The 23,709-nt window shown below is 43.7% G+C and overlaps 1 protein-coding gene across 1 annotated transcript in view; it reads right to left on the bottom strand.

The window, feature by feature from the left end:
• The window catches only part of BMAL2 (basic helix-loop-helix ARNT like 2), a 57,099-nt gene extending 36,436 nt beyond the window's left edge, over positions 1-20,663 (bottom strand). Inside the window, exons 1-3 of the mRNA XM_032775921.2 lie at positions 20,499-20,663; positions 4,117-4,264; positions 145-183 (exon numbers count right to left, since the gene is read on the bottom strand). Of these exons, the coding sequence (XP_032631812.1) occupies positions 145-183; positions 4,117-4,264; positions 20,499-20,574 (263 nt within the window). The 5' untranslated portion in view covers positions 20,575-20,663. The remainder of the gene's footprint in view (positions 1-144; positions 184-4,116; positions 4,265-20,498) is intronic.
• Positions 20,664-23,709: the final 3,046 nt, after the last annotated feature.

Genomic DNA, 23,709 nt, shown 5'->3' with positions numbered 1-23,709 from the left:
ATGAGTTTAGAAAAAAAAGTTAAAGAAAATTGGACATTAAGTATTTGAAAAAACTTATAACAAAACTATGAATTATGATTGTAGATTCTGGTAGATTTAGTCCCAGTAACTGGTAGAAAAATATACTTTGCCAAATTACTATACCTGAAATATTTAATTTTTACATGTTCTCCATCTTTACTCCTAGAAAAACAGAATATAATTGTACATTATATATTAAAAATTAAAAAAATACAAAGACATTAATTAAAAAAGATACAGGAACTATTGCTTATTACTGCACAAAGTTTTAGAAGTCTCAATTCTTTAGGAACTGTTCCATAATGCAAGATCAAAACCTAATAAAACTGCACTAAATTTAACTTTGAATGTTCACACAGTTTAAATATTATAGTCTAATAATAATGGAACACACAATTAGTTTAGGCCCCACATTTGGTCTACCATAAATCTTGTAATCTGGTGAGAAATGTTCCACAGATTTTTAACACTCCAACTACTGCCAAGAAAAACAAACCAACCACAGTTTATGATGGACCTAAAATATTTTGTATTTTGTTCAGTCAGCACATTTTTCTAAACATAGTAGTAACATTAGTGATACCAGTGTATAAAAATATAAATGATACAAATCTATATTGTCTTCTATCATGAGAAACTAAGGGGAAATGGTAAACGTTTGCCAATAGAATGAAAGTGGTCAGCATACAAAAATTCTGAAAAAAAGTATTTACAAGTGTAAGAATATACTGTAGCTGGTACATTGTCACTGATCTGAATAACTTGCCCTTAACTTCCAGACCCCCTGCCCCACCCCGCCTCATCTTCCCCATCAACCAGGAATCTTGTCCTAACCCATTCCTTACTTCTTGTAGGTCTGACTCTTACCCCCTGCATTCAAATCAGACAACTTTCTCTTCCATACTGCCTGGTCTCAGAAGCAGCTCAGTGAGAGCACATGCTCCTTGTCTCAGTGCACAGAATGCAGCAACCCAAGCAGCAATTGCAGGGAAAGTCCTGCTCAGTCATGAGCTGGAGAATGATCAATGCAAGTGAAATCTTCAGGGAAATTCAGCACAGTTTCTGAGCACATAATCACAGAAAAGTAGAGTAGAACAGGACCTCAAGAGATCATGTAGTCCATCATACAGTGCTGTGGCAGGACTACATATACCTAAGCCATTCCTGACAGATGTTTATCTAATCTGTTCTTAGAAACCTCTCATACTTGGGATTCCACAACCTCTCTTGGAAGCCCATTCCAGTACTTAACTATCCTTAGATAATTTTTCCTATTATCTAACTGTGACAGACCATACCCTTATGTTCATCACTTTTACAAAACTCTGATGCATTTTGTACAAAGTATGCCTTGTGAGGTATCATTTGAAAATTCATAATCTACTGAACATTATTGCCTTGATAGAACATGTGTAGCAACATTGTATGTAAAGTTTAAAGATTTTACTGTATGGCATTGCTGAGACATGCTCCAAGTTTTTGCTAGTGTCACTCTACAATATAATTCAAGAGTGAATGGCTAGAAGCGCTCGTATCATTCAGCTTGATGTGATTTTGTACGCTATAAGCTGTGTGTGAAGAGGCTGAGAGTGACTGTTCTCAAAGCAAAGCAGTATGAAACGCACCCCGGTTGCAGGGTTGAGAGGATACAGCTGTACAACTGTCCAGATTGTACCCTGGGGAATGTCACCCTAACCTAAATCCCCTTTGTTGTAGATCAAACCAATTAGTTCTTGTCTTACTTTCAGTGGATATAAAGAACAACCAACGACTGGCCTTTTCATAACAGCACTTAAGACATCTGAAGACTTATTATCAGGTCCTCAACACAGTCTTCTCTTCTCAAGACTACACCTGTCCAGTTTTTTTTTTTTTAACCTTTCATTATAGTTCAGATTTTCTAAACCTTTCATAAATTTATATTGCTCTCCTCTGCATTCTCTCCAATTTGTCCACATCTATCTTAAGTATTGGACACAGTATTCCAGCTGAGGCCTCATGTAGTACGGGACAATTACCTCCCGTGTCTTACAAATAACGCTCCTGTTAATACATCCCAGAATATTAGCCTTTTTCGCAACTGCATTACATCATTGGCTAATATTCAATTTTGATTGACTATAGTCCCCAGGTACTTTTCTGTAGTACTAATGCCCAGCCAGTTAGTTTCCATTTTGTGGTTTCATTTGATTTTTATTTAAGTGTATTACTTTGCACTTGTCTTTACTGAATTTTTTATGGTTGATTCAGACCAATTCAGGATGCCCCCAGCATCCCTTTTTCCCCAGGGCAATGTATGGGGCAGGAACTTCCCCAACTCTCAAGAGAGAGGCATGTGGGTTCTCCCCAACCATCCCTGAGATGCAGCATATGGTGCCATGGCCCACGTCCCTGGGATAAAAGCCTTCTATTGCTAGCTAATATAGTTAATTTCTGTAGCTCAAGCTGTCTTGCAGTGCTGAAACTTTAGGGTTCAAACTCTGCTGATGATGCATGATTTGGGCAGCCAGGAGAGGGTAGAAAGATGAGGGCAGTTTTATAACCATGTTCTGTGGTATACCTTTTTCTTTTTTTAAAAGACATCTTCAAAATTACACACAATAAAAGTAAGTGAATTTTCTATATAAATAAATCACTTGAAACGTCAGATTTGTTGACATGCAGCCTTAATTCTGCCTCCATGGACTCAGGATAGTGTATGCACATGCTATTAAAAACTTTTTAAAATAAGAACTTGCCTCTTAAGTGCAGTGGTCCAATGAATGGGGAGCAGAATTAAGGTTGCCTGCACAATCCAATCAGGAATTTCCTGACTTTTGAATATATTTTTGTACACAACTGATTTTTAATTTCTGAGGCATTATACATTTGAATTATAGTACACTGTACCAGAAATTTGGCTATATAAGCTGCCTAAACAAATTTTAGTCAGTGAGGTCTTGTTGGCTCAAGGAATTGTCAATAACTAGATTTAGAGCACTTCAGAAACTCTAGATTCCTGGTTAAAATTAGTACACAGTAATTATCCATCATGGGCTTGAAAAATTGACTTTTCGTTGAGTTTGAAATTTCCCATGGAACATTGGAATCCTATGCCATAAGTTCTGCAGGAGCTAAAGCTGTTAATTTTTCAGAAATGGATTTGTTTGGACTATTTATTTAAAAACCTTAAGAAGTGCAGGGAACATCTGAACATATGTGACAGTGGAAGTCAAATGTTTACATTCTGGACACACAGCGTAGTTTGCTGAGATTCAAGAAAAGAAACTGCTTTCACTGGTACAAATGCAGCATGGCAATTTTATTTTCATTTCATTAACATGAGGATTCTCAAGCTGTAGTCTGTGGACTAAAAGAAGACTAGAGAGAGCTTGCTGGTCCTGTGTGCTGACTCTCTTCCTTCCTTCCAGCTGCTAAACATTCAAAATACACCTTAAAGTACAATACTTTCCTAACAGTATTTTCCATGTACGGAATCGCTGTAGTTGCCCCAGGGATGTTATGTGCTCGTGGATGGGAGAGGAGCAGTCCACAGGATAATCTCAGTATTACAGCACATTCCACATTATGAAAGAGTTTGAGAACTCCAGCATCAAATCTTTCTAGGTTGCTCTTCTGTCTAGATGCTTCTGTGACTGCCTACCCACCTCATCATTACGTCAGCACCACATTTTGCAGTTCTAGGTTTAATAGCTAATTAGCCAATCAACCAGACACTTTAAGTGATCTTCTTGTTTGTATTGTAATAACCCTATGCTATAGGTTAGCATGCTTTCCTGAAAAAAGGGAGATTGAAAAAAGTTACAGTTTGAAATTCTAGCCCCAGAGATATACCACCAAGGTCTAGGACCAGAAAATGCCATTAAAGAAATCCACCTAAAATCAACTCCAGGGAGTCAGGACCCCGTCTGTCTACAGTTCTTGATCCCCCAGGATTTCCAAAGAATGGATGTGCAATATTGTTTTCCTTTAAAATAAATATAATGTAATGGGAAATGCCACAAAAACATGATGAAGTTAAGCAAGAAGAGCTGCTTGCCTCCAACTGGTATTGTCTCATCATGATGTAGAGAAGAGTAAAAGCAGATCACTTACTGGTTATCAAAATCACTTCCTTTGCGCTTTTTTGGAAACTCAACAGTAAATGTGTTGAATGAACAGGCAGTGGCAGGGTTGGTTATTGGATTCATAAGGCTGGAGACTGCAGAGGGAACACATTGGCTCCCTTCCATCACAAGATTATCTGTAAACGAAAAAAATTATCACAATAAAGCAGAAGAGTATTATTCTTTCATTTTTATTTTGATCTTAAAAAAAACAATTCTCCATGAAAAAGTACCTCATCCAGAGCTCTGGGTGCCTTTGAGATACACTTAAATCCACAATACTAAAAGTGGTACAATATAAATTGTCAAATGAAGCAGCGTTTTCCCTTTCCCCCAACCCTAATAAAACTTCATCTAACTACCAGTCATTAGAACCAATAATACTTAAAATGCATTCGCCAAATGCACAATCCCACCAGCTACAATGCCATCCTGTAATACCTCTGACTTTCAAAAAATGCATGCTTATACAGATGAGCTTTCTAGAGTGAGCAGAAGATCAAAATATTGGGGCTTTTTCAAGCCAGGGACCAAGCACAAACAAAACTTTACATGGATACACATACAGTATATAAAGACACTCTAAATGACTAACAAATTTCTACAGCTCTATACTTAAAAAGCAGCTAGGCATCCTAAAAATATTTTGTACAAATGGAATCACAGAAATGTACGACTGGAAGGGATCTTGAGAAGTGACAAAGTCCAGCTCCCTGCACTGAGGTATGGCCAAATAAACCTAGACCATTCCTGATAGGTGGTTGTCCAATATGTTTTTAAAAACCTGTAATGATGGGGATTGCACAACCTCCTTTGGAAGCCTATTCCAAAGCTTAACTATCCTTATAGTTAGAACACTTTTCTTAACAGCTAACCTACATCTCCTCTGCTGCAAATTAATCCCATTACTTCTTGTTCTATCTTCAGTGGACATGGAAAACAATCACAGTCCTCTTATAACAGCCCTTAACATATCTGAAGACTTATCAAGTCCCCACTTAGTCTTCTTTTCTCAACACTAAACATGCCCAATTCTTTCAACTTTTCCTCATAGGTCAAGTTTTCTAACCTTTCATCATTTTTGTTCTCTTCTCTGGACTCTGTCCAATTTATCCACATCTCTCCTAACATCTGGTGCCCAGAATTGTACAAAGTACTCCAGTTGGGGCCTCATGAGCAATGAGTACAGGACAGTTACCTCCCATGTCTTACATACAACACTCCTGTTAATACATTCCAGGATGCTATCAGCCTTTCTCACAACTGCATCACATTGTTGACTCATGCTCAATTTGTGATCCACTATAACTGCCCAGATCATTTTCAGCATTATTACCAGCTATCCAGTTATTCCCCATTTTGTGGTTGTGCATTTGATTTTTCCTTCCTAAGCAAAATACTTTGCATTTATCTTTATTGAATTTCATCTTGTTGATTTGAGTCCAATTCTCCAATTTATCAAGGTCATTTTTGACTTCTAATCCTGTCCTTCAAAGTGCTTGCAACCCCTCCCCACTTGGTGTCATCCACAAATTTTATAAGCATTCTTCCCATTCCATTATAGAAGTGGACCCTTGTGGGACCCTACTAGATATGCCCTTCCAGCTTAACAGTTAACCACTAGTAACTACTCTTTCAATCAGTTGTGCACCCACCTTATAGTAATTTCATCTAGACTGCATTTCCCAAGGTTGCTTATGAGAATAGTAGGTGGGACTGTGTCAAAATCCTTACTAAAAATCAAGATACATCATGTCTACTGCTTCCTCTTACCTACCAACCCAGTAACACCAGCAAAGAAGGAATTTAGGTTGGTTTGGCATGATTTTTGTTTGAAAAATCCATGCTAACTATTCTTTATAATTTTATTATCCTCTAGATGCTTACAAATTGATTAACTATTGTTCAAGTATTGAAGTGAGGCTGACTAATCCATAATTCTCCAGGTCCTCTGTTCCCTTTTTTAAAGATAGGTACTATGTTTTCCCTTCTGCATTTCCTCTGGGTCCTCACCCATCCTCCATGAAGGTAATTGCTAATGGTTCCAAGCTTGCTTCAGCTAGTTCTTTAAGTATCCCAGATGAATTTCATCAGGACCTGCTGATTTGACTACTTCTAACTTATCTAAATATTCTTTAACCTGCTCTTTCCCAATTTTGACCTGTGTTCCTTCCCCCTTGTTAAAAATTAATTGTGTCAAGTATCTGGTCACCATTAACCTTTTTAGTGAAGACTGAAGCAAAATAGGCATTAAACACTTCAGCCTTCCTGATGGGATCAGTTATTAACTTTCCTTCCCAACATAGTAAATTATTTACTACCATTTTCAAATCAAGCAAGAAAAGTTACACATGTGGACGTAGGTACCTGTAATTCTTCACGATGGGCTGACCATCAGACATACTCCTTTTAAGGTATGTGTGATGGGTTGGGTCACAGAGACCCCCTTGGGACTGTCACCTGATGGGTTCAGAGGTAGTCTCATCACGTTTTCCCTGCCAGCTTGGGACTGCAGAACCTTGCCTTGTTGAACCAGGCACGCTAGCCTGCTCCAAACACAGGCCTAGGTCTGAACCACGTCTCCAAAGCTGCAGACTTAACTGAAAACAGCTTAAGTGCTCCTGTCTCCAGTACCACCCAGATACCCAGCTCCCAATGGGATCCAACCCCCAAATAAATCTGTTTTACTCTGTATAAAGCTTATACAGGGTAAACTCATAAATTGTCCACCCTCTGTAACACTGATAGACATGAACAGCTGTTTGGTCCTCCAGGCACAAATTACTTACTCTGGATCAATTAATAATCAAAAGTGATTTTATTAAGTATAAAAAGTAGTATTTAAGCGGTTCCAAGTAGTAACAGATAGAACAAAGTAAAACAAAAACACTCAAGTCTAAGCCCAATACACCAAGAAACCGATTACAGATAAAATCTTACCCTCAGAGATGTTCCAAACAGCTTCTTTCACAGACTTAAACTCCTTCCTGGTCTGGGCCCAATCCTTTCCCCTGGTACAGTTCTTGTTAGCTCCAGCTCAGGTTGTAACTAGGGGATTTCTCATGACTGTAACATCCTTTGTTCTGTTCCATCCCTTTTTACAGCTTTGACACAAGGTGGAAATCTTTTGTCTCTCTGGGTCCCCACCCCTTCTTCTAAATGGAAAAGCACCAAGTTTAAGATGGATTCCAGTACCAGGTGACACTGATCACATGTCCTGTGAGACCCCAAACCTTCATTCTTCCTAGCCTGACTCACAGGAAAGCTTGCAAGTAAACAGAGCCATCTACAGATAATTGTCCTGATTAATGGGAGCCATCAAGATTCCAAACCACCATTAATGGCCCACATTTTGCATAATTACAATGGGACCTCAGAGTTATACTTCATATTTCTAGTTCCAGATATTAGAGTGATACATTTATACAAATAGGATGACCACACTCAGTAGATTATAGGCTTTGTAATGACACTTTACAAGAGACTTTTTGCATGAAGCATATTCCAGTTATATTATATTCACACATATTAGCATATTTTCATAAAATCATATGGAGTGCAACATCACAGTATGCATGTGCCCAAGGCTGGAGTCTTTTGGCAAGCAGTGTCTGTTGTGCCCACAAATATGCTCTAGAATTCAATGCCCCATAATGAGGGCATAAAAGGACAGAATGGGAGAAATGCCACTGTTTCCTCTCCACAGCAAAATCCAGGTGACACAGTACTAAAAGGGATAGAGGATGAGTCATGGAATATGTAATATGACCAATGCCTCTTCAAGAAGTCCAGTTACTCCATAGGCAAGCAACCTTTCTTTCTTATTCAAATGCTTGTCCTTTGGTTACTTGACTAGTGAAGGTGACTCCCAAGCAGTGGACCAATGTAACAGAGATTGGAGCTCAGAGTCTTAGACAACAGAGATTGTAACATAGCCTTTCCAAACTCAGAATCTAATCTGCAAGCTTCAATGACAGCGCATTGCTTTTGAAAATGTGTGAACAGATTCCCAGGTGTTTGCTTCGCATAGGTCCACATAAGGAAAACAATTTCAAAGATGCTGTAGAGGCTGCCTAACTGAAGGTAAAATGAGCTCTGAGAGAAGAAGGACGACTCACTTAGCCACTTCATAACAGGATCTCACACAGATCTCCTTCTAAGACCATTGCTAGACAAGATGGTTTCCCCTTCATCTTTTCTACTATTTAAAGAAAAAAAAACATCTTGATGTGAAGCCAAAAGATGTTGTCCTCTATGAATAAATACTAATGCACATCTGACAGGAAATGGAGCTTAGCCTGTGTCTTAGAAGCATGCGGCTTAGTGAAAACATAAGCAGATAAATCTGATTGTTCAAATGGAAGTCTGTGACAACTTTTGGTAGGCATTATCCTAATGTCTATGTGACACTTTGTCCAGACAGAACATGGGATACTATCAAGGCCTCACCCTTCTTGAAGAGGTAACTGCAACTAAAACTGCCATTTTCATTGGGTGAGAGATATAATGATATGCGCATTGCCATTGGTCCAAAAGGAAGGCCCATCAGTGCAGACAGAACTAAGTTAAGATCTCACACTAATATCCCACACCTATGGGTGGAAACATCTTAGCAAAACCCTTCAAACACTTTACAACAATGTGAACATCTACTGGAGGGTGATATAGGAATTTTCAACCCGCTCTAATTATGATACAGTCCTTAATTACATCAGAACATGTTATTTTTCTACAGGACCTCTGCTAATTTAAAGCATTAGATGGATATACAAGAGGGCAGAAATAAGATTGCAAAAGCACCTGTAAATCTAGCATTTCCTAACATTTGAGTTCTTCACTTTGCCATCTCAAAAATATATGTTTGACATAGTTGGGGTTTTTTGTTATTTTTTGCATTTGTGAGTATTATTTATATATGATGTAGAGGAAAATTCACATTTTTTTCATGGCTTTTTTTGCTTTCATTTATAGCAGAGAAAGCTATGAGAAAAGTGGGAATTTTTTCTACATTTTATCCTAATTAATAAAATTTCACTCTTAGTCTATGATGACTTTAAATGCGAATACACCCAAATATTTTATATTAAAATCAGTTCCTGAATATTTATTTTTAGCACTGCCTATTTTGTTAGGTTGTGTCACTGTCCAGTCAATGAGACTCCAGGAGAACACTTCAGTAATGGGTAGTTTAATGGGATACTCTGAGAAACATTTTCCACACTGAAATGGCTCCTTCTATTGAAAATCCAGAAAAAAAAATTCAAACTGCTAAGCATCCAAAATTAATTTTTTTTATGGAAAATATATGTAAAAGTAATAAGTAAAACTTATTTTTGTTTAAGAAACAATTACTCTACATGCTGCATACTGCAAGTAAGAACTGAAGAGCTTTATTACAAATAGACATTAAAACATACTGCAGCATCTTAGAATAAAGTTGGGTTAGAAACAAAATATTTTTGGTTAAAGTCACAAGAAATGAAATTGGCACAGAATGGGCCCATTACCTCACTCTATTCCTACATTTTTTCTGAAAACTTTACCAAGCATAACATAAAATGATATCAAAGCTCAAATTTAAAAGTCATAATTTACTCACAGTAATATATGCAACATGTGAAACAGCAGTAGTTGTAGGTAATTAAGTCTGTGCAAATTTGAGGTTAAACAACATCAACCACTTACAAAGTCGCACCAAGTCATACTATTTAAGCCAAAGATCTGTCCAAATGATGCATTAGACTATGAAGAGAGTATCTTTTCCTTAAGTTTATAACTACAACTTGCCATAGGCTGAAACAAATTGCATATCTCAGCCTTGGATAGAGTACTGTACCAGTGGTCCCCAACATCATGGCAGGGGAGAGAAGCTGCAGCCCCACGCCTGCCGGGGACAGAGAACTCTGAGGCTGCAGGCACCAGTGCTCTCTGTTCCCAGCAGGCGCGGGACCGCGGCTTCTCTCCAGCTTCAAAAGGAGCCGTGGCCCCACGCCTGCCGGGGACAGAACTCCGGGGCTGTGGGCGCTGTGCTCTCTGTCTCCGGCAGGTGAGGGGCCGCGGCTTCTTTCGGGCACTGGTGCTTTCAGTCCCCGGCAGGTGCGGGGCTGTGGCTTCTTTCCGGCTTCACACCTTCTTGGCAACTGCTGCAAATGGACCATTTTGATTACCACTACAAAAAGTTTTTCTCCTGCTGGTAATAGCTCACCTTAACTGATCACTCTCGTATGGTAATACTCATTGTTTCGGGGGGCGGAGGGGTGTGTGTGTGTGTGTGTGTCTTCCCACTTTATTTTCCACTGCATGTATCCGATAAAGTGGGATGTAGTACACAAAAGCTTATGCTCAAATAAATTTGTTAGTCTGTAAGGTGTCACAAGTACTCCTGTTCTTTTTCCGGACACAGACTAATACGGCTGCTACTCCAAAACTTAAAATTAAGTATTAATTAAGAGTATGAGCTGGACCTATTTCAATTTTTGGAATAAAAATGTTACAGTCTTTCACACAAGTTATGATATGTATAACTTAACAATAAAAGTAAGAAACAATGTATATAGTAATTTATCTACCATATCTTAAAGAACAAGTATCAGCAAACTGACAGTGGAAATTGACAAGAGTAAGAAATATGAATTACTGTAAAACATGTGACCCTATGGTACATTATCCTTCCTATGGGTGCTTCTTGGGGGGCGGGGGCCAGAAGCTGTGCAAACCCAGTGCTGGGGAGAGGGGGGAGAGAGAGAGGGGTTTGGTTTGCTTCTATTTCCTCACAAGAAGTATAGAGTGTGGATCAAATACACTTCCTCCTTTTGAACTGATTTTCATGGAAGCTTGAAGATAAAAAAATAAGCTCCACACACTATAAAAACAAATATCACTGCTTCACACCCATTTAAACAACCAAATGCTGTCTAGCTTCCATACACCAGGAGACAAACAGGAAAAAAATACTGACCTATTTTTAGGCGACTAGAATGAACACACACAGTAATAAAAACCCAAACACCAAAAGCAAACTACAAGTGGTAGTCAGAGCAGGAATTCACTCTCTCTTCTGTGCCTCACAGCTGGGTACAAAGCATCTATTTCTTTCCTCAGATGGAAATCATGGAAGGGAGCAATACATACATTTTAAAGCAGAAAAAGCCCAAACTGCTGCTAATTTTGAACCTCATTCAGGTTCAGAGGGTTATGGTTGAGAACAAAGATCATTAAACCTAAGCATATTCACACACAACAGAAACACCACACTTAAGATGATGGATTAAATTAGCATGCATCAGAAAGCCGATACCTAACAGACATATTACACACAAACTTTTGAATAACGCAAAGCCATATAAATTAAAAAGTGTATATCAACCACTAAATAAAACAAAAGCAGTGCATTACAGACCAGGGAAAAAGGTTTTTAGCCCAGTTCACCCAAGTGCAGATATAGGTCTACAATGGTGATAATAAACCAGATCAGTATGTGACTATTTAGCATAGGATCTATGTGTGGGTGTACATGATGAATAACAAAACAGAATCCAACCCTGCAAATGCTCCCTCATTTAAGACTTCAATAAGACTGCATAGGCAAGTGAGCTGGCAGCATCATGACTGTGCCCTGGGCCAGAGAATGACTGTTTAGCCTGGGGGAAAGTATGTCCATTAATATAATCAAAGGGTAATACAATACAACAAATTCAAGAAAAGCAGTGTGGGATTGGGATAATGCATTGGGAATGTCTCACACACACACACACGCAGATGGGGCACAACACAGACACCCAGGATAAAAGACACAGGACACTGCATGTGTATGTGTGTATTTATATACCGCGATACAGAAATACACCCGGGATACAACGCAGACACACACACACACACACAGAGAAACAAACTGTGAAAGTAGAATGAATTATATTGTGAAAATAGAAAGGATTAAAGAAATGCTGTCTGTACCTTTAAGCAAAATTGCTGGAATGCTGCAATCCAGGTGTCAGGAATACAGACATTAACATGGAACAATTGCACCGTTTAAGGGCAATTGGTGAAGTATTAGCCTTAGATTGATAACAGTAAGGAAGTGGGATATGCATGCTGTGCCCCAGGTGATTTTTTAGTGTTTTTTGCTTTCTTTGTCCCTTTGTCTAACTCCCGCCTTTTTATCTGTATAAATAAGATAGTGTGTGTCTTGTATGGTGCTCACACTATCTGGGTGTATTAGCAGAGCGCTGTGCTAATAAAACAGAGTGGGCTGACAAACTGTGAGTCCTGAGTCTAACTTTGGCAATAGTGGCCACTGCGTTTTGGGATCCCCCTGAGTTAGTCTAGACCATTTTTCCAGAAATTTACGGGAGTCTGGACCCTTTTTACAGGAGTCCGGACCCATCCTAAATACATAAAATGAGCCGGCGTTCGTTTAGAGAACTGTCCCGACTTAGATGTCTGGTTACCCATACAGGAGGATTTCACACACCAATCACACAAGAAGGAAATTCAGGTTCGTCAGAGCGATGCCCAGTGCAACACACAAAAGGAGCCCACAGGTGTCCTGTCTCTGTGTCTATCCGTCCTCTTGTGAGTGTTTGAGTCTGGGTGCACCGTCTCCGTCCAGGGATTAGGGCCGACCTAAGGGGTTCCTGTCCCCGCGGTCTGAGTGGAGTGAATCTGCACAATCGCAGGCCGCACCGCACTTTGGGTAAAAATTGGTGTGAAAGCAAGGGCGATTGAGGCAGTAGCCTGTGGGCTCCTTTTGTGTGTTGCACCGGGCATCGCTCTGACGAACCCGAATTTCCTTCTTGTGTGATTGGTGTGTAAAGTCCTCCTAGATGGGTAACCAGACATCTAAGTTGGGGCAGTTCCCTAAAGGAACACCGGCTCATTTTATGTATTTTAGGAAGGGTCCGGGCTCCTGTAAATTTCTGGAAAAATGGTCTAGGCTAACTCAGGGAGATCCCAAAACTCAATGGCCACTGTTAGGATCTTGGGACAAGGACTGAGCAGATGTCTTAAAAGACAGACTCAGCCAATCTAAAACTAAATTGGCAAAAGGAGAGGTCGATTGTTTCATGCAATGGTGGGAAGAGGCAAATCGTAGATGGACAGAATCGAAACACGCCTCTCTCAAAGATTCAAATGATAAGTTAAAAGTTTTGGAAACCTCCTCTCCCACCACTAGACTGAGCACTCCCCTTCACCCGGTTCTTAGAGCAGACCCCCCTTCATACTCCTGTCTCTGGGTGGGAAAAGATGAAGAAAACCCCTTGCTAGATTCCGGGGACGAGGATGAGGAAGACGCATTAATTGGCCTGGCAGCCTTGCGTCAGATCAATAGACGGCCACCCACGCCGGGGGGGGGGGAGGGGCGCAGCTCAGGGACAACTGTCACCAGATTTTCCCAGCTCAGGAACAACTGTCGCCAGATTTCCTGGCTCAGGAACAATTCCCAGAGATCTCCAGTTCAGACCCGTCTGGATCGTCCGGTACTGCCGAGGCCCATTCCTCTGGACTCGCTCTGCCTCATAAAAGCTTGCACTTGGGCCTTAAAAATATCCAGGCTCTCCTCCAAATCCTGCATACTGGGAGCCAAGACGGAGGTCTCACTTGGAGCTATAAACCCTGGACTCGCACAGAGCTCCTTTCAATTGTAAAAGGCTTTCCAAAGCCCCAAGAAAATCCTACCAAATTTGCAGAGGAATTTTTGTTAGTATGTGATACCTATGAACCCTCTGAGGCAGGCTTCCTGCGGCTGTGCAAGCTACTTGTAGCAGCCTCTAGTGAGCATGAAAAATGGCTCACAGCAGCAGATTGGCTCGCTGCTGACCACCACTCTACTTTACCAGACACTGGTCCTAATGCTTAATACCGGAAAAAGTGAAAGGAACGAGCTAAAAATCTATTTGAAGCCATCCCTCGGGTATGGAATCCTAAAACCAACTGGACGGCCATAAATGGCTGTAAGCAACGACAGGGAGAAAACCCGGGCGACTATCGCACCCGGACAACTGACATTTTTCTACAACATTTTGGTATACAGCAACCAGATAGAAATGGACAGGGCACCCTGGCTACTGCGTTTGTTAATGGCCTCCTGCCTGCTATTGGCAATATGCTAAAATGAATAAGTGTTGGATGGGAGACCGAAACCATGGACAAATTGCAAACAGTGGCAGAGCACTGCCAACGTACTTTAAAAGGAAAGGAAGAACAATCAGCTCAACAGTTAATGGCCTTGCAAATACAGCATTATTCAGGGCAGGGCAAACAGTACCAGGGACGGGGAAAATACCAGGGACGGGGACGTGGTTGTGGGAGGGGCCAGGGAACTGGATTTTCAGGTTATGGGTATGTTTGTAATTACTGTAAACAGCCGGGACATTGGAAGAATGAATGTCCGAGCCGGCCTGGTAACTCTGTGAATAACCAGCTAGACCCCCTGCCAGCACAGCCAATCAGTCCCCAGCCTTACTTTGCAATGATGGGACACTGGGGAACCTCAGGAAATTTTAACTCCTTTACTACCTCTCACTCCCATGAGTGAGTGTGTGTTAACTATCAATGATCTTTCTCTCCCTTTCCTTGTTCATACGGGAGCTTCGCTCTCAGCAGTTCGTACTACCGACCTGCCTGCGGTTCCCTGCTCCAGAAATGTCTGCTCCGGAACGTCCGCTGTGGGCATTACGGGAATCCCAACCCCGTATTCCCTTTCAAAACCTCTACTGGTCCAGGTTGGTCTCCTTTCTGCGGATCATGCCTTCCTTCTCTCTGATTCCACTCCGGTAAACCTTTTGGGTCGGGATCTGTTATGTAAGCTTGGCTGCACCATATACTGTTCCCCGGATGGGGTCTATTTACAAATTCCCCAGTCCTCCCTGAGTGATTCTGTAGCCTCCCTGCTGTCTGAAACGTCCTTTCTTCCACTCCGGTCCACCTTGTTGCCCACGGTCCCGTCCCTTGCAAGAACCTAATTTTTGCAGATCCCATCCTCTCTGTGGCCAACCATCCTCTGAGGTGGGCGCTTAAATACTGAACCCCCGTCTGGATTACTGGTAAGACTCTTCCAAACCCCTGCCTCGCCTACCTCAGTACCCTTTAAACCCTGAGGCAGAGGCTGGCATTGCTCTGGTCATAACTGCCCTGCGGGAGCAAGGCATTATTGTTCCCTGTTCCAGTCCCTGTAACACCCCTATCCTCCCAGTTCGAAAAGCTGATGGCAAATTATGGCAATTTGTTCAGGACCTTCGAGCCATTAATCGTATTGTCATACCCGCTTTTCCTGTTGTTCCAAACGATCCTGGCTTCTATCCCACCGGCTGCAACTCATTTTACTGTCGCTGATTTGTGTTCTGCTTTCTTTTCTGTTCCGGTTCACCCTGACTCCCAGTACCTCTTTGCCTTTTCCTACAAGGGACAGCAATATACATGGACCACGCTCCCTCAGGGGTATATGGAAAGTCCATCTTACTTTTCCCAGGCATTAGCCCGAGACCTAGCTGACCTTGTTTTCCTATCCGGGTCCACTCTAGTCCAATACGTAGATGATCTATTCCTCTGTTCCCCCTCGTTATCTGCCTCAAAAACTGATTCTTTAGTGCTCCTTACTGCCCTAGCAAACAAAGGTCACAAGGCTTCTCGCTCTAAACTATAGCTCTCTCAAGCTCCTGTCACATACCTTGGTTTTCTCCTCTCTCAGGGTTCCCGTACGCTTTCCCCCACCCGCGTCCAGGCTATCCTTAGCTTTCCCCGACCCTGCTCCCCACACCAGGTCCGAAAATTTTTGGGCATGGCTCAATTTTGCAGGCAATGGATTTCCCAATACACCTCCCTTGCAAAACCTCTCCAGGAACTCACTCAACTCTCTGTGCCTAATCCCATGCCATGGCCATCTGAAGCAGACTCTGCCTTTGTTTCCCTCAAACAAGGTTTGGCTTCTGCCCCTGCTTTAGGGTTGCCAGACTATATTAAGCTTTTTACCCTTTTCTGCCATGAACTATCTGGATGTGCACTTGGAGTTCTCACTCAGGTGCACGGAGGCAAGAACTGCCCAGTTGCTTATTTCTCTGCCACTTTGGACCCTGTGGCCCAAGGCCTACCCCACTGCCTGCGTGCTCTGGCTGCCGCAGCACGCCTAGTCGAAATGTCTGAATCCCTTGTCCTTCGTTTCCCCTTTACTCTCATGGTCCCTCACTCTGTGGAAACTCTGCTGTTACAACGCAATGCAAGCCACCTCTCCTCCGCTCACCTTACCAGGTATGAACTTCTACTGCTGTCGGCTTCGTATATCACCATAAAGTGTTGTTCTCAGTTAAATCCTGCCACTCTATTTCCCTTGTCTAATGACGGTGATCCTTACGACTGCCTTGCAACTGTCTCTGCTATCACTGCCCCGCGCTCTGACCTTTCTGATGTCCCTCTCCCTAACTCTGACCTTGTTTTGTTTACTGATGGTTCCTGTTTTCGAGACAACCACGGTCGTCTCCTTGCAGGATACGCTGTAGTGTCACTCTCTGAAACCCCAGAAGCTGCGCCTTTACCTTCTGTAACCTCAGCGCAAGTTGCTGAATTAGTTGCCCTCACCCGTGCCTGCTTTTTGGCGGAGGGACGCTCTGCCACCATTTACACTGACTCCTGCTGTGCTTTTGGGGTTGTACATGACTTTGGCATCCTCTGGCAAGCTCAGGATTTCCTTACCTCTGCTGGTACCCCTATTTAAAACGGCGCCCATATCGCTGCTCTCCTGTATGCAGTTTTACTTCCCTCTGCCCTAGCTATTGTTAAGTGCCCTGGCCACTCGATGGCGGATACTGATGTTGCTAAGGGTAACGCATTTGCTGATGGCTCTGCTAAACATGCTGCTGCCATAGACCCTTCCCCAGATGCACTTCTAGGTTCCCTCTCTGTTTCTATATCACCGCCATCCCTCACTGACCTCACCCTGCTCCAGGACTCTGCCCCAGAAACCGAAAAAGACTCCTGGGTTGCCCAGGGTTGCTCTCTACATCCTGATTCCCTTTGGCATTCGCCCACTGGTGCCTTTGTGGCCCCCTTTTCATTCTACCCATCGCTGGCCATCCTGCTACACGGTGTTTCGCATGTCGGAAAGGAGGGGATAGTCTCTGCTGTAACTAAGGCAGGATGGTGGGCCCCTCATTTCAGCTCTTTTGAAGCCCGCCACTGTGCCGCCTGTACCCCGTGCCGAAGCCACAATATTGGTAAACCTGTAAAAGTGGCTCAGAGATTCCGGGGCTTGACCCAACCACCCTTCTTGCATTGGCAACTTGATTTTGTACAAATGCCTAAGTGTCAGCGATATGAATTTATTTTGGTTATGGTATGTTTATTTTCTGGTTGGATTGAAGCCTTTCCTTGTCGCAAGGCTGACTCACTGTCTGTTGCTAAATGTTTGTTAAATCATATCTATGCTTGCCAGGGGAATTCCTGCACTCTGTCCCAGTGACGCGGGGTAACATTTTACCGGCAAATTGTCCCACACCTGGATTCGTATATTCATGTCACACACCTGGTTGACTGTCCATACCACCCACAAAGGCACAGTACTGTGGAAAGGCGAAATGGTTGTACTTTAGAATAAGGCTTGCTAAGATTTGTGATCCACAGGTTAAGCTCGCCAGCACGCTTTACCACTAGCCCCTTATGGAAATGTGATCCACCCAACCCAAGCATAAATGTCCTTTGGAATGTGTTATGTTTACCCTTGCGAGCTGTGGATACATTACTTCCAGTCCCAGACTTGAAAAAAAATAAAAAAAAAAAAAATCTTGACTCACAGGTACGTCCTGCAATATTGCAAGGGGATTATGCAAGCTGCAAGTTCACTTCCATCACAGCGTTCGAGCCGCCTGGTCGATGGATCCCACCTCAGGCGCCTGCCACACCTTTGAGCCAGAGTGACTGGGTCTCGTACGCTACCACCATCGAAAACACATGTTCGGACTCGGTGGCGGGTCTCATCGGTACTGCTTACCAACAGACAGCTGTTTAACTTCTGGCATTGCAGGTGGATACCATGGTCACAGTGTAAGACGACACACCTCCTGGCGACCAATCATCACCATTCAGAATTGTGCAGAGTCAGTTTTGATTCCAAGAGTAGTAGTTGAGAACAGACTGCATACTTACAATCTACACTTCGTAAAGTTTCAGAAGCAGACGCCCGTAAGCTAAGGGCACCAAAGAAGCAGCAGTGAGCCCAGTGCTGCTGCCTGTTGGACATAAAACCATGGACTTGCGGTTCCCTCAAGTTGAGGTTGTCAGAACAGAGGACGCTTGCCTCAAACATGCGCCTCTGGTGGCGCCATGTTCGTCAGGTGCTGAGTTGTCTTTAAGCGTCTGGGGAGCCCAAAATACCATTCTTTTATCCGCAGCAAGTGTGGATAGCTCAGCCTATATCTAACATGCTGGGTCTGCAGCAATCCCAGCCCACTTCAAGCTGGTGTTCCTGTCCTTGACTATCCACTCATTCCTCAGACTCACTGGATGGACCTTTGTCCGTTTAAACAAAACTGGGAACAGCACATGACACTTGGAAAGCAGTGGGGGAATAAATGTAGCTAATGGATAGTGTGAGGAGGGAAAAGGTCATTGGTGGGGTGTGTAATGGGGGACAGGGCGCATCTGGGGAAAGCCATTGACCTTCGCATATTGTGGCCAATGGTGTATGGGATTATTCAACAAAATAGAGTGGCGGGAACAGAGGTATTGGAATAATGAATTTTCTCAACCTGGATCAACAGAAAAATCTTTCATGTTCCCCTACAGTATCTTTAGTAAATAATACAATCTTCCAATGCATACAAAACACTAACATCCTAAGGAGAATTACCCTGTTCACCCTTGAGATATTACTCTCATTTGCAGATAACTATGTAACACAATGGACGCAATCGACCATTCCCGCTCTAATAGGCATCATTGGGTTTGTGGTGATTACTGCATTACCAGCTAACTGGTCAGTATCTGTTATCCCGCCCGACTCTTCCCACAATTCTGAGTGCTAGGGTCCTCCCAAGAGAATGCCTCTGTAATTTCAGGCGAAAAAGGACTTACAGATGCCAATGGATATATAATAAGTAACCACCTTAACCTGGGAGAGGGCTATTAGCAGTTCCTTTATTCCACTTGGGGGAGTGATACACCAGGCAAAAACTCCTGAGGTTACAGCGTAGTTGAAATAATGGCAAATGAAACCGGAGAAAGTTTAAAAACCCTGGCCAAGACACAGGGCGATCTGACAGATGGCCCTCCAAACCGTCAGCATTGGACATAGTGCTGGTGGCTAAAGGTGGGACTCTGGCTCTCATTGGAAAGATGTGGAGTGTTATACCTGACATACCAATGAAGTAATAAATCGCGCTAGCCACTTAGAACAAATCGCATATCTTCCTCCTGAAGAGCCGGTTCTTTATGGAAGTGGCTAAGTAACCTGTGCAATTTCTTCTGGCTAGGAACTGGTTGTTTCAGGGAGCCCTGACTATCTGTCTGGAATCCTAGTGATTTTTGTATGCTTTCAGTTAATCTCCTGTTATATCCAGAATTGTGTCACCCAGGTGACTGCCCCAAAACAGAGTGCTAATATGATGATTTTGAATATCGCTGATGAACAGAGAGATAAGGATTGGTTAATTTGTGGAACCCAGTAATTGTTGGTCATGGCGTGCAATCCCTCCTTGACCAGAAGGAGGGATTGTGAAAGTAGAATGAATTATATTGTGAAAATAGAAAGGATTAAAGAAATGCTGTCTGTACCTTTAAGCAAAATTGTTGGAACGCTGCAATCCAGGCGTCAGGAATACAGACATTAACATAGAACAACCGCACCGTTTAAGGGCAACTGGTGAAGCATTAGCCTTAGATTGATAAGAGTTAGTAAGGAAATAGGATATGCATGCTGTGCCCCAGGTGAATTTTACTGTTTTGCTTCCATTGTCCCTTTGTCTAATTCCTGTTCTTTTATCTGTATAAATAAGACTGTCTGCGTCTTGCATGGCCACTCACATTATCTGGGTGTTATTGGCAGAGCGCTGTGCTAATAAAAGAGTGGTCTGACAAATTGTGAGTCCTGATTCTGACTTTGACAAAACCCAGGATAACATACACACCCAATGTGTGTATGTATACACACACACAAAACCACCCAGAGTAACACACAGAGGACGTGTGTATGTATATACACACACTTGGGATACATAAATACACACGCACACTCGGGAATGCAGCCCTGGACACACACGAGGACGAGGCAGGAGCTCCCTAGCCCCGCACGGGGTACAGGGCAGCCCCTCGCTGTCTGTCTGTCTGTCCGTCCGGGGGGGGGTTCCCACGCTCGCTGCGGACAGCTCCAGCCTCAGCGCCCCTCACCTGCTGCCGCCGCTTTCTGCTGCTCCTCCTCGGCCCCCGCCTCGGCCATGGCGAACGCCCCCGACCCCAGGGGCATGGAGCGGGCGAGGCGAGCCCGCCGGCCGGACGGCTGCACAAACCCCGCTGCCGAGCCGTCCGAGCCCCGGCTCTAAGCACCTCCCCGTCTGCCGCGCGCTTCTCGCGAGATCTCCGTCCGAGCGGGCGTCGGGGGGCGGGGTGCTGTCGGGGCCCGCTAGTGGGGTGACTCGGCGTTTCGCAGCGGGGCGGGAGGTTCCAGGTTGGGGCTCGCGCGCGCTGCACGAGCCCAGCTCCCCCGCCCTCCCTGTCACAGGGCTGCACGCGGGAAATTATCATCGTGCCGCTTCCGCGGCCCTCGCCCTCCTCTGCCACCGGCTGGCCCGGTGGTCGCAGCTCGTCGCTCCCAACTCCAGCGCATGTAGCCAAGTAACGTCCAGGACCACACAGCCTGAGCCCGCTGGCAGGGGCAGCTCCAAACACCAGCATGCCAAGCGCGTGCCTGGGGCGGCAAGCCACTGGGGGCGCCGTGCCGGTCGCTGCGAGGGTGGCAGGCAAGTTGCCTTCGGCGGCATGCCTGCAGAGAGTCCGCTGGTCCAGCCGAATCTAAATACCTAGAGCTGCCCCTGCCTGGTGGGACATGGCATCAGGGCACTTGGTTGCCCGGCACTGCACTTGCAGCCATGAGGACAAGACCACACTGGGCTGCCAAACCCCTGCGTTCAAAAAACTTTAAGTGAGCCCCCGCACTTCCCACCAAATAATGATCTGTTAATTCATGGGAGTCTTTTTATTTACCTTCTGTTTTTTTTAAGCATATGAGGGGTTTGCTCAAGTCACGTGGTCAAGCCTTTCTCCGCAAAATATGAGGCCCAGAAACTTACATACAAAAAGAAAAGGGTGAGATTCTCACGCATTCACATGACTCCAGGAACTGGGGCTTTGACACACACCAAATATTGTGAAACTTGCAATAAAGTTGTGAGCGTTGGGAAAATTGACACAATGAGTTGGATGCATCAAGTCTGAGAGAGAAATTTGGCCCAGAAAGACAGATTTCAGAAATGGCAGAAGCAGAAAATATCTGGGCCTGATTCAAACGCATGCTACTGGGCAGGGCATGGGGACCAGGAGTCAAGTCTGTTGCTGGCTTTGTGACCCTAGGCAAGTCACTATTGTTACTCTGCCTCAGTTTTCCTAGTTGTAAAATGGTGATAATGATTATCATAACCATAAGTCCCAATTCTGAATCTTAGCGTCCAAAACATGGGTGCCTGCATGAACCCTCCAAGCTTAATTACCAGCTTGGATCTGACAGTGCTGCCACCAGCCAGAATTCCAGTGTCTGGCCCCTTCTGGTCTCCCCAAAACCTTCCCTGGGGGACCCCAAGACTCAGAGGCCCTGAGTCTCACAACAAAGGGAAATAACCCACTTCCCTTCCCCCTCTTTACCTCCTCCCAGATTTTCCCGCCCTGGGTACTGCTAATTGGCAATGTTTTTGTTGTGATTTATATACTGTTTGTATGTCTCAATCGTATTGCGTGTAATGAGGAATGTAGGCATCAGGAAAAGATAAGGTGTGAAGGCCACCGTTATGCCAGAGTCAAGGACGGTCAGTTAAACCTATCTGTGGCATTCGCGCGCTGGATACATGCCTTCACAGTGTAAGAAAGACACCTCCCTGGCAAAAACCAGTTCAACCCTCAGGACTGCGCAGAGTCAGTTTTGACTCCAGAAGAAGGACGGCGAGTGAAACAGGACTTGCAATACCTTACAATCTGACGCTTCTCGTAAAGGGTTGCCAGAAGCAGACTACTCAAAACAAGGCCCAAGAGAGCAGGAGTGAGCCTAGCGCCTGCTGCCTGGTGGACAAAAACTGGACTGCGGTTTCCTCAGTTTGAGGGTTGTCACGACCAGAAGGGGCCCTGCCTCAACATGGCACCTCTGGTGGGTCTGTTCTCGGACTGCTGGTTTCTAAGGTCGGAGGAGTCCACAATGGAATTTCTTTCATCCAAAGCAAGTGGGATAGCTGCAGACCCTATTATTTCTAAGCTGGGTTGCACCCATCCCAGCCATCTCAACTGGGTCCTGGTCTGGTTTCCACTCATCAGACCTACGTGAGAGACCTTGTCGTGTAACACAATACGGAAAGTATGAACCTGGGAAGGGTATTGCAGTTCTTACTCACTTGGGGAGTAATACACCAGGCAAAAAAGGCTCCTGAGGTTACAAGCAGTAGTTAAAATAATGGTAAATTAAACCGGAGAAGTTTAAGACCTGGCCAAGAAACAGGGGCGATCTGACAGGTGGCCCTTCAGTGTCAGGCATTTAGACATAGTGCTGGCGGCCAAAGGAGTGACCTGTGCTTCATGGAAAGAATGTGTGGTGTTATACCTGACCAAAATACCAATGAAGTAATAATCGCGCTAGCCACTTAGAACAAATCGATATCTTCTCATGAAGACCTGAGTTCTTTATGGAAGTGGCTAAGTAACTGTGCAATTTCTCTGGCATAGGAAACTGGTTGTTCAGGGAGCCCTAATATCTGTTGGACCTTAGTGATTTTGTATGTTTCAGTATCTCTGTATAATCCAGAATTGTGTCACAGGGTGACTGCCCAAAACAGAGTCTTAAATGTATGATTTTGAATATCGCTGATGACAGAGAGATAGGATGCGTTCAATGGCTGTGGAACCCACGTAATGGTTGGTCATGGCGTGCATCTCCTTGACCAGAAGAGGATTGTGAAAGTAGAATGATTACATTGTAAAAATAAGAATGGATTAAAGAAACGTTGTATTACCTTAAGCAGAAATAAGAATGTTGAAATACAGGTTGCCAGGAAAAGAAAATTAGGCATAAACAATGTGTAATGGCGAAACATTAACAGAAGATCGGTAATAGGTAGTAAGGAAATAAAATATGCATGCCTAGCCCAGGAATAATATCAGATTCTGCTTCCTTTGTTATCTTGTTAAGTTCTCGCCTTTAATCTGTATAAATAGATGTTTAGGCCTTGCATGGCTGCTCCATTATCTTGGGTGTATTAGCAGAGTGCTGTGCTATAAAACAGAGTGGTCTGACAAACTGTGGTCTGTCTAACTTTGTGACACAGGGGAAAAGACTGGGAGAGGGAAAGAAGGAGGGGGAAGGTGAATGGTCCTCTCTGTTGAAACACGGTGAGTTCCTAGTGTA

The sequence above is a fragment of the Chelonoidis abingdonii genome, chromosome 1 (assembly GCF_003597395.2).
Source record: "Chelonoidis abingdonii isolate Lonesome George chromosome 1, CheloAbing_2.0, whole genome shotgun sequence".
Classification (NCBI taxonomy): Eukaryota; Metazoa; Chordata; order Testudines; family Testudinidae; genus Chelonoidis; species Chelonoidis abingdonii.
Note: the sequence above shows the minus strand (reverse complement) of the source record. Positions and strands in the feature narration are given on the sequence as shown.